The sequence below is a fragment of the Salvelinus alpinus genome, chromosome 18, assembly GCF_045679555.1.
Source record: "Salvelinus alpinus chromosome 18, SLU_Salpinus.1, whole genome shotgun sequence".
Lineage (NCBI taxonomy): Eukaryota > Metazoa > Chordata > Actinopteri > Salmoniformes > Salmonidae > Salvelinus > Salvelinus alpinus.
Window position 1 is genome coordinate 37,566,620 of NC_092103.1, and position 16,880 is coordinate 37,583,499.

A 16,880-nucleotide genomic window follows, 5' to 3' on the forward strand; every position below is an offset into this window, starting at 1 on the left:
CCGTTTCCATCCAATAAAAAGCAAACTGACGTTGTTGGACTCCACTCCAGCAGGTGGCGATAGTACATTTAATACGCTATACAGCCATGACACGTTGTTGAATTTCTTTTTGTTTTACTGTACTAAGCAACAACATTGGCTAATTAGCTAGCAACAAACTAGAATTCTCTAAAATTTCTAAAATACAGTTGTTGAGAGGGTTTCTCAACCAGCGATTAACAGCGGCTGCTGAGGAGATATTCGAGGTAGTTGAACAAACGATAGCACAGTACCAGGAAGAATTTGTCCGTACAAAGGAGGAGAACGACCGTCTACAGAAACTGCTGGATATCGTCATTAAACCTGAAATAAAGTTACATCGAACAGGTTTGTCACCATTACTGTCTTTCTGCCAATATTCCCCAGTTTCATTACTTCGGTCTATCCAATTGTAACTCTCTTGTCAGATACATTTGCTAGAACTTCACTCCCGCGTCAGCGCGGTCAACAAAATTATAATGGGTCTGCGTCCATAACATCTCAATGTTCGGTCCCGGCCAACTAACGTTAGCTAACTAACATACCGGTACATTACTGCTGTAATGCTATGCTGCGATTTGTAAGGATAGTGTAGCTAACAAATTGTCAGCCAACATAACGTGTTACTTATTTGAACAGTCATTACTTTATTACATTTCTTAACATTTGTCATAGTTAAAGGAATGTAATTTTCTTAACATTTGTCATAGTTAGTTAAAGCAATGTAATTGTATCCGCTCTCGTCGGACTGCGGCGCCATTTTCCGCCATTTTCTTGAAATCTGAAAAAGGAGTGAAGCCACGCCCATTTCAGGAAGAATTGTATTATGGGCCATAAAAGCACAGAAATACTGTCCACTGCTTGTATATTTAATAATTTAGCGAATTTAGTACGACATCCTAGAACTTCTGGCATACTAACTATATCCATACAATTGTAATGAAACAGGCAGGGAGCAGGTCTCGAACCCTCGACCTTCTGGCCCGAGGTCCGGCGCGCTATTGACAGTGCCGCAAAAGCTTGCTCGTGCGGCAGAGTCGATTTCCGCGCTTATAAACCCAGGGTCGTTACACTATGAACAATAAGAAAACTACATACTCAATTTACGTCACAAATAGTACAGTTAGTGCGGTTAGTATGATTATTCGAACACAGCTATTGCTGGCCTACATTGCATTTGAATGAATGCCTATCCATGTATTTATTATGGACCCCTTCCTGGGGTCCAGCAAAATTAAGGCAGTTCATACAATTTTAAAACATTGTGGAGTAGGGGCCCTCAGGCCCCTACTCCACCACTACCACATGTCTACATCACTAAATCCATGTGTATGTTATCGTGTGTGTGTGTGTGTGTATGCATGTGTCTGTGCCAATGTTTGTGTTGCTTCACAGTCCCCGCTGTTCCGTAAAGTGTTTTTTTAATTTGTTTTTTAAATCTAATTTTAGCTAGCTAACTATAGCAACTGAAACAGATTGTCGTTTTGCTATATTTTTGGGGAAAAAAATTGTTTGCATCCATTTTTCATGACCAGCACTGTAGGTGCGCGAGACAACTTTACCAGCATCATAGCATACATATCGATGAATCGTAGTGAAATATGAAATACAAGTGATAGTGTAATCAATGTGTAATAACTATGTAAAAAATGAATGAACGCATTAAATTTGTATATGATGTGCAGTCCTGATTGGTCAACAAGCTTAGTGTATCTTTTTTGACACGGAAGACCCAAACGGCGTTCCATGGAAATCCTGTTTGAGAATGAAACGACTGAACAAATGAACAACGAAACAGCACAGCAAGTAAGTGAAAGAAATAGGTTTTGATTATGTTTTACTTGTAATGGGGGACATACGTAAATGCCAACAAAATAACTTTTTGGTGTGTGTGTAACCGTTATTTAACTAGGCAAGTCAGTTAAGAACAAATTCTTATTTTCAATGATGGCCCGGACGACGCTGGGCCAATTGTGAGCCGCCCTATGGGACTCCCAATCACGGTCGGATACAGCCTGGATTCGAATCAGGGACTGTAGTGACGCCTCTTGCACTGAGATGCCGTGCCTTAGACCGCTGCGTCCATGTGTGTTAACTATTTAACTGTACTAGAATTCTTAAAAGGCGGCTAAAATGTTTATTATCGGTATTGGCCAAAAATATAGTTATGTACTTGAAAATGTATGAATTGACCAATTCGGCACATTCTGACAAACTCCTGGCAGACTTGATACAAAATATTGTGTAGTTAGGTAATTCTTCACTCGATCAGTCTGAAACGTTGCACACACACTGCTGCCATCCTGTGGACAAAATCTAAATTACGCTGGAGAAGTGTGCCCTTCACAGATGACTCCCGGTTTCAACTGGATCGGGCAGATGGCAGACAGTGTTTATGGCGTCTTGTGGGCGAGTGGTTTGATGATGTCAACGTTGTGAACAGTGTGCCCCATGGTGGCGGTGGGGTTATGGTATAGGCAGGCATAAGGAATTTGAGTGCACAGAGTACCGTGGGACAACATTCCACAGGCCACAATCAACAGCCTGATCAACAATATGCAAAGGAGATGTCACACTGCATGATGCAAATGGTGATCACAACAGATACTGACTGGTTTTCCGATCCACCCCCCTGCCTTGTTTGAGAAACAGACGCCTCACAAGTCCTCAACTGGCAGCTTCATTAAATAGTACCCGCAAAACACCAGTCTCGACGTTCTAGGCAGAGTTGCAAAGAAAAAGCCATATCATATTGGCCAATAAAAAGATTAAGATGGGCAAAAGAACACAGTCACTGGACAGAACTCTGCCTAGAAGGCCAGCATCCCGGAGTCACTGTTGACGTTGAGACTGGTGTTTTGTGGGTACTATTTAATGAAGCTGCCAATTGAGGACTTGTGAGGCGTCTGTTTCTCAAACTAGACACTCTCATGTACTTGTCCTCTTGCTCAGTTGTGCACCGGGGCCTCCCACTCCTCTTTCTATTCTGGTTAGAGCCAGTTTGCACTGTTCTGTGAAGGGAGTAGTACACAGCGTTGTACCTGATCTTCAGTTTCTTGGCAATTTCTTGCATGGAATTGCCTTCATTTCTCAGAACAAGAATAGACTGACGAGTTTCAGAAGAAAGTTCTTTGTTTCTGGCCATTTTGAGCCTGTAATCGAATCCACAAATGCTGATGCTCCAGATACTCAACTAGTCTAAAGAAGACCAGTTTTATTGCTTCTTTAATGAGCACAACACTTTTCAGCTGTGCTAACATAATTGCAAAAGGATTTTCTAATGATCAATTAGCCTTTTAAAATGATAAACTTGGATTAGCTAACACAATGTGCCATTGGAACACAGGAGTGATGGTTGCTGATAATAGGCCTCTGTACGCCTATATAGATATTCCATTAAAAATCAGCCGTTTCCAGCTACAAAAGTCATTTACAACATTAACAATGTCTATGCTGTATTTCTGATCAATTTGATGTTATTTTAATGGACAAGAAATGTGCTTTTCTTTCAAAAACAAGGAGATTTCTAAGTGACACACAACTTTTGAATGGTATGTGTGTGTCATTCCAAACTGTGCAGGGCCATTTGATGAATGGAAAGAGACATCTGTTACAAAACAACAAAGTTGAATGACATTCTGAGATGGTCAAGCCTTAGATACTGGGTAGTCCTACAAGGTAGGGAGGGATGTATTTTCTGTGTGTCAAGTCTATTTATTGTGGTGTTGAAAACACAAACCATTATATTGAAGTGCCCAAAGTCTGTATCCTTTGTTTATTGGTTGTGTGGTGTGTTGGTACAGAACCTGATGGTGGAAAATTTGTTGCGTATATTTTATATAATTATAAATATGGCATCAAAATGTTGGAAATCTGATTTTCCCCTAGCTGATCATTGTCTGTAGCCGGCTCTGATTGCAGTGTAAATGAAACGGGCAGGGAGAGTGAGCTTGTGCCTGGTGGTCAGGGAAACCTCAACCTTTAGGCCAGTAGCCCTACGTGGCATCAGCTGTGACACAAAAGCATGCTGAAGTGGCGAAGTCGATATCCACGGTTCTAAACACAGGGTTCCTACAGTTATTATTAGTTAGTTATTTGAGTGGGGAAGGTGTGCACATTGTTTTGTTACAGTACAAGGAGAGCGTAATTTGAAAATATTTGTAACATTGGGTAGGGGGGTGCATTTCTTTTAATGACACCTTGAGTTGTATCCTATAATGGCCCACGTCCTTTGAGTTCCCATCAGTACAATTATGCGTGCCGCGGCCGGCCAATAAAATTGTCAGAGACTCCAGATTCTATAGACTGTTTTCTCTGCTACCGCACGGCAAGCAGTACCGGAGTGCCAAGTCTAGGACCAAAAGGCTCTTCAACAGCTTCTACCCCCAAGCCATTAGACTGCTGAACAATTCATAAAATTGCCACCGGACAATTTACATTGACACCCCCCCCCCTTTTGTACACTGCTGTTACTCGCTGTTTGTTTGTTTGTTATCTATGCATAGTCACTTCGCCCCCACCTACATGTACAGATTACCTCAACTAGCCTGTACCCCCGTACACTGTCTCGGTACCGGTGCCCCCTGTATATAGCCTTGTTATTCTTATTGTGTTACTTTTTATTATTACTTTTTATTTTAGTCTACTTGGTAAATATTTTCTTCTTCTTGAACTGCACTGTTGGTTAAGGGCTTGTAAGTAAGCATTTCACGGTAAAGTCTACACTTGTTGTATTCGGCGCATGTGACAAATAAAGTTTGATTTGATATGTAAACAGACCCAACACGCTGTCTAAAAACGTTAATCCTCGCTTGCGAATACGGTTTTGAACACCTTTGGAACTACACTACAGCAGTATGTAGACGCCCCTTGAAATGAGTGAATTCGGCTATTTCAGCCACACATGTTGCTGACAGGTGTATACAATTGAGCACACAGTCATGCAATCTCCATAGACTAACATTGGCAGCAGAATGTCCCGTACTGATGAGCTCAGTGCATCTCTCTTTTAGATCTGCCACCCCCAGCAGTTCAGCTGTAGTCACAGCAGTCCTCTGTGGTATTTAATTTTGGGCTGGGAATTGCCAGGGACCACATGATATGATATTATGACTAAGTTGCAAATACGATATGTGTTGCGATTCTATATGTATTGCGATTCGATGTTCCAAACATATTTCCCACCTCGTGTCTACTGTAGAGGGACAAGAGGGCCATCAGAAAACATGTTTAATCAGTCATGGAAATAAAAGTGCTAAAAACGAATTGGCTAACTATTTAAAAAGTAGATAGAGAACAACCTTGAAGGAAAAATACTTGAGTTTTGAAACCGGTACAGCCAACTAGTGCAAAAATATTGCGATATTGTCAAAAATAATATTGTGATATATCGTCAAAAATAATATCCAGATAAGTAACAAAACATTTTTTATATTCTCCCCCTTCACTATTACATTCTCAATGACTTACACTCCACTCACACAGTTTAGTTGTGTAATTATTGACACTTAAGAAAATTGTGCTTCACTTTTAGATATGCCAGCAGTTCTCTGTGGTATTTAATTTACCAGCTGCACCAGTTCCTGCTACACTGGCTGTGAAGAGAGAAACTTTTGAGGAGCCCCTAATAGATACAGATCTTTCAAAATGATATTACATACGCATGTACTCACTCATTCACTCACTCACAAACGCGTTGTTGAGCTGTATATTCATTGTCACTTTGTGCATCTCTCTTTTAGATCTGCCCTGCACTCCACCACTGCCCCTGACCGCCTCTTCCAGAAGTGCATGTACTAGGCTTATCAAGACTGGCTCCTCACTGAACACCAGCCCTGAGAAGCTCCTCCAGACACCACAACTGTGCCAGTGGCTGACTGTGGGAAGTGACACAGTCAGTGTCCCAGTCACAGCTCTGCCACCTGCTGTTGTCAATCCACCATCCTTGTCAACCCAAGACGTCCCTCTGACTAAAGATGAGAGGATTGTCCTGGGCATCTTGGAGAAGCAGCAACAGCAGCTAGCGGGGCCACAACAAGAACAGTGTCAGCAGCAGAAGCAGAAGCAGACAAAAACATGTATTTCCTGTGGTCAGGCCAAGTCCCAATACCGCAAGAATGGTTCGTCTGTCCACTTTTTCTATCAGCGTGGACAGGTGAGGTATTTTTACTGTTCCACCAAGGTTTTCCAGATTTATGGTGCAGAGGGCCTCACAAACCCCAAAATGTCTTTTGACGACTTTGCTTCCACTGAATTCTTTCAGCGTGAACTTAAAGCCACAAAAGAACGTGTGGCACAAAAGAAGCCCAAAACGAAGTCAGCAGACCTGCAACCCTCTAGGAATATGTGCAGGTTTTGTCATCTGCAGATGAAACAGGGCCCCAACAGCCCTCACATACACACAGGGTTCCCAGGAGTGACAGGCAAATATGTTTATTGTCCTGCAAAAGTATTTTCGATGTACCAAAGCCAAGGAATGGAAAGAAAGATGACCTGGAGGAAGTTCCTGGCCTCAGCTTTTTATGAAGCGGAAAAGCAGAGATGGGTAGCTAACAAGAAAAAATAAAACACAACATTCTCTTTCTCTCACACACACACACTAGCCCCAATGTATATAAATTGTAATACCTTGTTTATTTTATGTATGCTCCATTTTATTTGAAGATTGGAGATATCTGGGCCTACATATCCATTATACATATCTAAATAATTACTCAATATCTATCAAATCAAAATGTGATTGATAATATTGTAATACAGTATTGCTTGTTAATGTGTACAGTTCTTGGGAAAATTCTGTGTGGTTTTGTCTGAGTTAAAAAACATTATTTTTTCCTCAGTTGCATGACTGTCTTTGGTTTGTGTTAATAAGTAAGATACTTGTGGTATTGGTGCAGAGTTCCAGTGCCACTCTCTACAGTGCAGTTAAAAAAGCTATAGGTGTATCATTAATAACTGACAAAATTCTATAATGAATACATATTACAATAATACATAATAAAGTGATCAATAGTTACTGTATTGTGATTGTAATTACTCAACATCTATTGTCCTAGGGTGGGATTCGAACCGTGTCTCAAAAGCAGATACAAAAGGTAATGAAAATCTGTTATGGCTATACATGACTCGTTGTAGAAAGATGATACTCAAGTTTCCCACTTGGAATGTATCAGAATTAACCAATAGGAAGTGGTACGCAAATAATTTACCTTCATTTTAACTAGGAGGTTCAGAGTTTCCGACATGTCATGAATGCAGCATTAGTGCATGAGAAAAGGTGTCCTGAACAGGTCGTGCACCCGATAACGACCCACAGCCTTTGGGTTCCCGTCGGTACAATTATGTGTGCCTGGGCCGGCCAATATGTAAACAGACCCGAAACTCTGTCTAAAAACATTAATAATCCTTGTTTGTGAATACGGTTTTAGACACCTTTTGTAACTATTTTAATATCAAGAGAGAATTGTACAAATAGCCTACAAAAGGTACACTTGTAAACTGTTTTAACACAGATTCCCAATGTGGTATTTTGTGTAACCCAGGTTTGATCCAAGATAGTTTTTTTTCCTTCCCAGCTTCTATTAGCTCAAAAAGTGTCGTAGCTCAAAAAGTGTTGTGGGACTCTGTGTTAAAAACGCTTATAGTAAGTATCTTTTGTATTTGTCAAATTATTTCTCGATAATATGAAGGTTAACGTTTCAAAGATTTCCAACACAGTCTCACCAGCAAGGATTATGAACACAGAGAGCTTTGAGTCTGACACATTGGCCGATCGCGGTGCTCATAATAGGTCAGACGGGAACACAAAGGCTTTATAATAGAACAGACGGGAACACAAAGGCTTTATAATAGAACAGACGGGAACACAAAGGCTTTATAATAGAACAGACGGGAACACAAAGGCTTTATAATAGGTCAGACGGGAACACAAAGGCTTTATAATAGAACAGACGGGAACACAAAGGCTTTATAATAGAACAGACGGGAACACAAAGGCTTTATAATAGAACAGACGGGAACACAAAGGCTTTATAATAGAACAGACGGGAACACAAAGGCTTTATAATAGAACAGACGGGAACACAAAGGCTTTATAATAGAACAGACGGGAACACAAAGGCTTTATAATAGCCGTTTGGTGACCAGGAGCAAGTTGTCTCATGTCAGCGTTTTGATTTCCTTCTCCAGACCTCCAGCAGCTCCCTGTCTCTGAAGAGGAGGTTCCCCCTGAGCAGCAACACTTTGAGAAGGAATGGAGCCCCAATCTGGGGCAGGAGGTTAAAGAGGAACAGGAAGAACTCAGGACCAATCAGGGGAAAGAGCAGCTTCAACGGCTAGAGGAAGACTTCATATTCTCTTCTGCCTTTGTGAAAAGTGACAATGATCAGGACCCAAGTCAGTCCTCAGATCTTCACCAAACCCAAAGTGTAGAAAACAGACAGAGAGACCCTGTTCCCTGCACCTCAACTGAACAGATTAACACAGAAACTGATGAAGAGAACAGTGTGTCAGACCCAACCAGTGACTCCCGGCCCCTCTCTGCTGCGAACCCACAGTGTTCTGCAGCTCAGATTGAAAATAATGATGCTTATCAGAGGGAGAGAGGAGGACCTCAGTCACTTGGATTAATGGGAATACAGACTGTAAAAGGACAATGGTCCTGCTTCAGTACTAATGAGGGTAGGGTATCCATGGAGTTGTCCCATCTGAAATCACCTAGTAGTGTAATTCAAAGTCCTGCTCTGCCTCTTTGTTATTGTAAAGTGTGTGGGAAGTCTTTTATCTCCATGATTTCTTTAGTTACTCTCATGACAATACATATGACGGATGAAGACCATCTTTGTGGTGTGTGTGGAAAACACTTTGATTCCACAGAGAGTATGCAAGAACATCTCCAAACTCATATTGATACTAGGTTTTCTTGTCATGTTTGTAGTAAACGTTTTACTGTGAATACTGAACTAATAATGCATATGGCGATTCACGAAGGGGACAAATCATTCAAATGCTCATATTGTGGTAAATGTTTCAGCAACCGCTCTAATATGAACAAACACATCAGGAGCCACACAGGGGAGAAATTGTATCAATGTCCTCATTGTGGCAAAGGTTTCAGCAGTAGCTCTAATCTAAAAGTTCACATCAAGAGCCACACAGGGGAGAAATCGTATCCCTGTCGCTTCTGTGGCAAAAGATTCATTCAGAAAGCACACATGGAGTTGCATGTGAGGATTCACACAGGTGAGAAACCACATAGTTGTGATGTTTGTGGTAAATGTTTCCTCCATGGTTCAGATATGAAAGTGCACATGAGAAGGCACACAGGGGAGAAATCCTATGTGTGTCCTGTATGTAGAAAATGCTATATTTCATCAAGTGCATTAGGTACACATAAAAAAAGTCACACCGAAAACCGAGTGAACATTTCTATAGGCGCCATGGTTGGGGCAAATGCTTCAATACGAAGGAGTCCTTACAAAGGCACCGTCACCCTAGAAAAAGTAAAAGTAGCCTTTCTAAAAACTACTTGAGTGTAAAATAGTATTTGGTCTAAGAACTACTCAAGCACTCATTACATTGTAACATTGTGTAGACACTGTAATTTAGAACATATTACCACGTAACCAAGGTCATCCAATGAAACAAGGAATAGTGAAGATAGAGACAATTGTCGACGGGTGCTACTATATTTATCAGGAGCAAATCAGGGTGAATAGCCTAACAGGCTGACTACACCGCGAGCGTTGCAAAATACATTTAGACATACATGTTATTCAATTATTGCACCCACACTGCTCGCCCGCGCCAGCGAGCGTCTGCGTTGTCAAGGGCTAAAATAGAAGTCAGTTCTATTTCTGAAGCAGATTGCGCTGCAAGTCCTGCCTCTCCCATCTCCTCATTGGTTTATAGAAGCAGGTACCCACGTGCCATCTCCTCATTGGTTATACCCATTTATGAAAGTTGCCAATCGCAATATAAAGTCAAGAGAAGAAAATGCCTGGAAGGAGGAGAGATGACTACAAACGATTCGGTTGACTGTTTTATGTGTGGATTAATTGGCGGAGTAGAGGACCTTGTGCATTTCGGGTAAAATATCAACTCAATGTTTATATCCCAGGACAAATTAGCTAGCAACAGCAAGCTAGCTAAATAGGACAAATTGTGTCGTGATCGCGTTTGGTGTGGGGGGACAAAATACATTTATGCACGATGGCCCACGCGCGCAGACGGTTTGGGTTCCGTGTCAGGCCAGGATTCAATCAGATCAGCAATGCATATTTTTTAAAGGCAATGTTTTGTGTCAGCAATGCATACTGTAAAGGCATTTTCCAAATGCGTGATCGGATTGAATCCCGGCCTTTAGTGTCAATGACTTGTGTGGGGAATGGGCTTCAGACAGAAGACAGAGTAACAACAACTGAGATACCCCTCAGTACACTGCTCTTGGTTGAATAGGATTTGACTGAATTAGTTTTTGAACTAGCAAGAAGCCCACATGTCTAACAGAGAAGAGTTACTGGGTTTCTGGCAACAGGAGTCATTACTCATTAGCTGTACTAGACACACAGGACATTTGTACTGATGTCTTGTATCTGTACACAGAGCTTGCTTTTGATTTGATGTCAAATGTATTGTTTATTGATACAGGTAACTGCCAAAATAAAGGAAACACCAACATCGTGTCTTAATATGGCGTTGGGCCACCACGAGCCGCCAGAACAGCTTCAATGTGCTTTTGCATAGATTCTACAAGTGTCTGGCACTGTACTGGAGGGATGCGACACCATTCTTCCATGAGAAATTCCATAATTTGGTGTTTTGTTGATCATGGTGGTGCAAAACGAGGTCTAATTAGCCGCTCCAGAAAGTTTTCAGTTGGGTTGAGATCTGGTGACTGAGACACACGCACACTCTTTAAAACCCCCTATGCTCCGTTTAGACTCCTCTTTTAAAGTCAATAAGACAGAGTGTAAGAGGCAAGACTAGAGGGATAACTGGGCCCAAAATCTGTCTTCTCCAGCAGGTGGTGTTTTTTCTCACACCAAGCAAAGAGTTTTTTTGTGGAGGTCAATGAGTGTTTCGAATTTGGTTAACAAAAGATTGAATGGCTTATTTGCTCAAATAGAAGTTTCGTAATGATTCGATTGTTAGGAATGTACTGATACAAGTTGGACACGTGACATCCCTGCACTTTATACCGGAGTTGTCTGGTCGTCACTCGTTACCACAGCCAAGTCATAAACCCGCCTATTTCATAATTTCTTAAAATGAGATTTTAAACCTATTGCTAACCTTATGCCTAATCTTAAATTATGACCAAAAAGCACATTTTAGTTTTTTACGCTATAGCCAATTTTGACTTTGTGGCTGTGGAAACCGTTGTGCCTGTTGTTCACAAGGCGTATCTGCCCTCTCATTGGCTAGAATGGTCCCACCTGATCTTGCCTCCCGAATGCCTTCCATTTTTGAAGACATTTAAAGTTGTGCCCCTGATTGCTTATTTAACTCTGGAACCACATGTGTGGAAGCACCTGCTTTCAATATAGTTTGTATCCCTCATTTACTGAAGTTTCCTTTATTTTGCCAGTTACCTGTATATTTTGTTGAAAGGGACTTTTAATTTGAAAATGTCACTTCATAGATGTTCAATAAATAAAGATTTTGATGAACCATACTGCAACCCTCAATGGTGTCATGACCTGAGGAAACCTAAAGCTGTTGTGAATACTTGAATGGGTATAGATAGGCAAAGGTTTTTTTTGTGGGGTATCCTAATAATGCAGTATAAGTACTATACAGTATAGTACATCGAAGACATATGCAAATGTTTTGACACACAGTAAGTTTTTATTAGGTGTTTTTTCTCCATTACAAACAACACAATAAGGGGGAAAGCAATATCAAAACTGAGCATTATACAAAAACGACAGAGGATTGACGTAAAGCAACCAAAGTCAACGAGATATGGAGACAAGTTGATCCACAAATACTGTGGTATAAACTTCGCATATATATTTATATTTACATATATATTAATTTGTAATTGTAATTGTAATTTGTAATTATCAGGAGCAAATCAGGGTGAATAGCCTAACAGGCTGACTACACCGCGAGCGTTGCAAAATACATTTAGACATACATGTTATTCAATTATTGCACCCACACTGCTCGCCCGCGCCAGCGAGCGTCTGCGTTGTCAAGGGCTAAAATAGAAGTCAGTTCTATTTCTGAAGCAGATTGCGCTGCAAGTCCTGCCTCTCCCATCTCCTCATTGGTTTATAGAAGCAGGTACCCACGTGCCATCTCCTCATTGGTTATACCCATTTATGAAAGTTGCCAATCGCAATATAAAGTCAAGAGAAGAAAATGCCTGGAAGGAGGAGAGATGACTACAAACGATTCGGTTGACTGTTTTATGTGTGGATTAATTGGCGGAGTAGAGGACCTTGTGCATTTCGGGTAAAATATCAACTCAATGTTTATATCCCAGGACAAATTAGCTAGCAACAGCAAGCTAGCTAAATAGGACAAATTGTGTCGTGATCGCGTTTGGTGTGGGGGGACAAAATACATTTATGCACGATGGCCCACGCGCGCAGACGGTTTGGGTTCCGTGTCAGGCCAGGATTCAATCAGATCAGCAATGCATATTTTTTAAAGGCAATGTTTTGTGTCAGCAATGCATACTGTAAAGGCATTTTCCAAATGCGTGATCGGATTGAATCCCGGCCTTTAGTGTCAATGACTTGTGTGGGGAATGGGCTTCAGACAGAAGACAGAGTAACAACAACTGAGATACCCCTCAGTACACTGCTCTTGGTTAATTAGGATTTGACTGAATTAGTTTTTGAACTAGCAAGAAGCCCACATGTCTAACAGAGAAGAGTTACTGGGTTTCTGGCAACAGGAGTCATTACTCATTAGCTGTACTAGACACACAGGACATTTGTACTGATGTCTTGTATCTGTACACAGAGCTTGCTTTTGATTTGATGTCAAATGTATTGTTTATTGATACAGGTAACTGCCAAAATAAAGGAAACACCAACATTGTGTCTTAATATGGCGTTGGGCCACCACGAGCCGCCAGAACAGCTTCAATGTGCTTTTGCATAGATTCTACAAGTGTCTGGCACTGTACTGGAGGGATGCGACACCATTCTTCCATGAGAAATTCCATAATTTGGTGTTTTGTTGATCATGGTGGTGCAAAACGAGGTCTAATTAGCCGCTCCAGAAAGTTTTCAGTTGGGTTGAGATCTGGTGACTGAGACACACGCACACTCTTTAAAACCCCCTATGCTCCGTTTAGACTCCTCTTTTAAAGTCAATAAGACAGAGTGTAAGAGGCAAGACTAGAGGGATAACTGGGCCCAAAATCTGTCTTCTCCAGCAGGTGGTGTTTTTTCTCACACCAAGCAAAGAGTTTTTTTGTGGAGGTCAATGAGTGTTTCGAATTTGGTTAACAAAAGATTGAATGGCTTATTTGCTCAAATAGAAGTTTCGTAATGATTCGATTGTTAGGAATGTACTGATACAAGTTGGACACGTGACATCCCTGCACTTTATACCGGAGTTGTCTGGTCGTCACTCGTTACCACAGCCAAGTCATAAACCCGCCTATTTCATAATTTCTTAAAATGAGATTTTAAACCTATTGCTAACCTTATGCCTAATCTTAAATTATGACCAAAAAGCACATTTTAGTTTTTTACGCTATAGCCAATTTTGACTTTGTGGCTGTGGAAACCGTTGTGCCTGTTGTTCACAAGGCGTATCTGCCCTCTCATTGGCTAGAATGGTCCCACCTGATCTTGCCTCCCGAATGCCTTCCATTTTTGAAGACATTTAAAGTTGTGCCCCTGATTGCTTATTTAACTCTGGAACCACATGTGTGGAAGCACCTGCTTTCAATATAGTTTGTATCCCTCATTTACTGAAGTTTCCTTTATTTTGCCAGTTACCTGTATATTTTGTTGAAAGGGACTTTTAATTTGAAAATGTCACTTCATAGATGTTCAATAAATAAAGATTTTGATGAACCATACTGCAACCCTCAATGGTGTCATGACCTGAGGAAACCTAAAGCTGTTGTGAATACTTGAATGGGTATAGATAGGCAAAGGTTTTTTTTGTGGGGTATCCTAATAATGCAGTATAAGTACTATACAGTATAGTACATCGAAGACATATGCAAATGTTTTGACACACAGTAAGTTTTTATTAGGTGTTTTTTCTCCATTACAAACAACACAATAAGGGGGAAAGCAATATCAAAACTGAGCATTATACAAAAACGACAGAGGATTGACGTAAAGCAACCAAAGTCAACGAGATATGGAGACAAGTTGATCCACAAATACTGTGGTATAAACTTCGCATATATATTTATATTTACATATATATTAATTTGTAATTGTAATTGTAATTTGTAATTATCAGGAGCAAATCAGGGTGAATAGCCTAACAGGCTGACTACACCGCGAGCGTTGCAAAATACATTTAGACATACATGTTATTCAATTATTGCACCCACACTGCTCGCCCGCGCCAGCGAGCGTCTGCGTTGTCAAGGGCTAAAATAGAAGTCAGTTCTATTTCTGAAGCAGATTGCGCTGCAAGTCCTGCCTCTCCCATCTCCTCATTGGTTTATAGAAGCAGGTACCCACGTGCCATCTCCTCATTGGTTATACCCATTTATGAAAGTTGCCAATCGCAATATAAAGTCAAGAGAAGAAAATGCCTGGAAGGAGGAGAGATGACTACAAACGATTCGGTTGACTGTTTTATGTGTGGATTAATTGGCGGAGTAGAGGACCTTGTGCATTTCGGGTAAAATATCAACTCAATGTTTATATCCCAGGACAAATTAGCTAGCAACAGCAAGCTAGCTAAATAGGACAAATTGTGTCGTGATCGCGTTTGGTGTGGGGGGACAAAATACATTTATGCACGATGGCCCACGCGCGCAGACGGTTTGGGTTCCGTGTCAGGCCAGGATTCAATCAGATCAGCAATGCATATTTTTTAAAGGCAATGTTTTGTGTCAGCAATGCATACTGTAAAGGCATTTTCCAAATGCGTGATCGGATTGAATCCCGGCCTTTAGTGTCAATGACTTGTGTGGGGAATGGGCTTCAGACAGAAGACAGAGTAACAACAACTGAGATACCCCTCAGTACACTGCTCTTGGTTGAATAGGATTTGACTGAATTAGTTTTTGAACTAGCAAGAAGCCCACATGTCTAACAGAGAAGAGTTACTGGGTTTCTGGCAACAGGAGTCATTACTCATTAGCTGTACTAGACACACAGGACATTTGTACTGATGTCTTGTATCTGTACACAGAGCTTGCTTTTGATTTGATGTCAAATGTATTGTTTATTGATACAGGTAACTGCCAAAATAAAGGAAACACCAACATTGTGTCTTAATATGGCGTTGGGCCACCACGAGCCGCCAGAACAGCTTCAATGTGCTTTTGCATAGATTCTACAAGTGTCTGGCACTGTACTGGAGGGATGCGACACCATTCTTCCATGAGAAATTCCATAATTTGGTGTTTTGTTGATCATGGTGGTGCAAAACGAGGTCTAATTAGCCGCTCCAGAAAGTTTTCAGTTGGGTTGAGATCTGGTGACTGAGACACACGCACACTCTTTAAAACCCCCTATGCTCCGTTTAGACTCCTCTTTTAAAGTCAATAAGACAGAGTGTAAGAGGCAAGACTAGAGGGATAACTGGGCCCAAAATCTGTCTTCTCCAGCAGGTGGTGTTTTTTCTCACACCAAGCAAAGAGTTTTTTTGTGGAGGTCAATGAGTGTTTCGAATTTGGTTAACAAAAGATTGAATGGCTTATTTGCTCAAATAGAAGTTTCGTAATGATTCGATTGTTAGGAATGTACTGATACAAGTTGGACACGTGACATCCCTGCACTTTATACCGGAGTTGTCTGGTCGTCACTCGTTACCACAGCCAAGTCATAAACCCGCCTATTTCATAATTTCTTAAAATGAGATTTTAAACCTATTGCTAACCTTATGCCTAATCTTAAATTATGACCAAAAAGCACATTTTAGTTTTTTACGCTATAGCCAATTTTGACTTTGTGGCTGTGGAAACCGTTGTGCCTGTTGTTCACAAGGCGTATCTGCCCTCTCATTGGCTAGAATGGTCCCACCTGATCTTGCCTCCCGAATGCCTTCCATTTTTGAAGACATTTAAAGTTGTGCCCCTGATTGCTTATTTAACTCTGGAACCACATGTGTGGAAGCACCTGCTTTCAATATAGTTTGTATCCCTCATTTACTGAAGTTTCCTTTATTTTGCCAGTTACCTGTATATTTTGTTGAAAGGGACTTTTAATTTGAAAATGTCACTTCATAGATGTTCAATAAATAAAGATTTTGATGAACCATACTGCAACCCTCAATGGTGTCATGACCTGAGGAAACCTAAAGCTGTTGTGAATACTTGAATGGGTATAGATAGGCAAAGGTTTTTTTTGTGGGGTATCCTAATAATGCAGTATAAGTACTATACAGTATAGTACATCGAAGACATATGCAAATGTTTTGACACACAGTAAGTTTTTATTAGGTGTTTTTTCTCCATTACAAACAACACAATAAGGGGGAAAGCAATATCAAAACTGAGCATTATACAAAAACGACAGAGGATTGACGTAAAGCAACCAAAGTCAACGAGATATGGAGACAAGTTGATCCACAAATACTGTGGTATAAACTTCGCATATATATTTATATTTACATATATATTAATTTGTAATTGTAATTGTAATTTGTAATTATCAGGAGCAAATCAGGGTGAATAGCCTAACAGGCTGACTACACCGCGAGCG

At 40.8% G+C, this 16,880-nt stretch overlaps 1 protein-coding gene across 3 annotated transcripts; it reads left to right on the top strand.

Moving 5' to 3' along the window:
- Window positions 1-61: 61 nt before the first annotated feature.
- LOC139544564 (zinc finger protein 70-like) lies at window positions 62-11,692 on the top strand. Of its 3 annotated transcripts, XM_071351841.1 has the most exons (5): window positions 62-366; window positions 1,749-1,824; window positions 5,760-6,172; window positions 7,074-7,112; window positions 8,206-11,692. In XM_071351841.1, exons 3-5 carry the CDS (start codon window positions 6,094-6,096, stop codon window positions 9,546-9,548), a joined length of 1,461 nt encoding a protein of 486 aa, XP_071207942.1. In that variant the 5' UTR covers window positions 62-366; window positions 1,749-1,824; window positions 5,760-6,093; the 3' UTR covers window positions 9,549-11,692. The 3 variants fall into 3 exon arrangements, with proteins under 3 accessions (XP_071207942.1, XP_071207941.1, XP_071207943.1); XM_071351840.1 differs by lacking the exon at window positions 1,749-1,824 and having other exon boundaries at window positions 63-366; XM_071351842.1 differs by lacking the exon at window positions 1,749-1,824 and having other exon boundaries at window positions 66-366; window positions 5,760-6,562.
- Window positions 11,693-16,880: the final 5,188 nt, after the last annotated feature.

Excerpts from the sequence above, each read along its gene's own strand:
- LOC139544564 (XM_071351841.1), top strand. The coding sequence starts at position 6,094 with ATGTATTTCCTGTGGTCAGGCCAAGTCCCAATACCGCAAGAATGGTTC. Across the intron at positions 6,173-7,073 it reads TTTTCTATCAGCGTGGACAG|GGTGGGATTCGAACCGTGTC; the intron begins GTGAGGTATTTT and ends CTATTGTCCTAG. Across the intron at positions 7,113-8,205 it reads CTCAAAAGCAGATACAAAAG|ACCTCCAGCAGCTCCCTGTC; the intron begins GTAATGAAAATC and ends TTCCTTCTCCAG.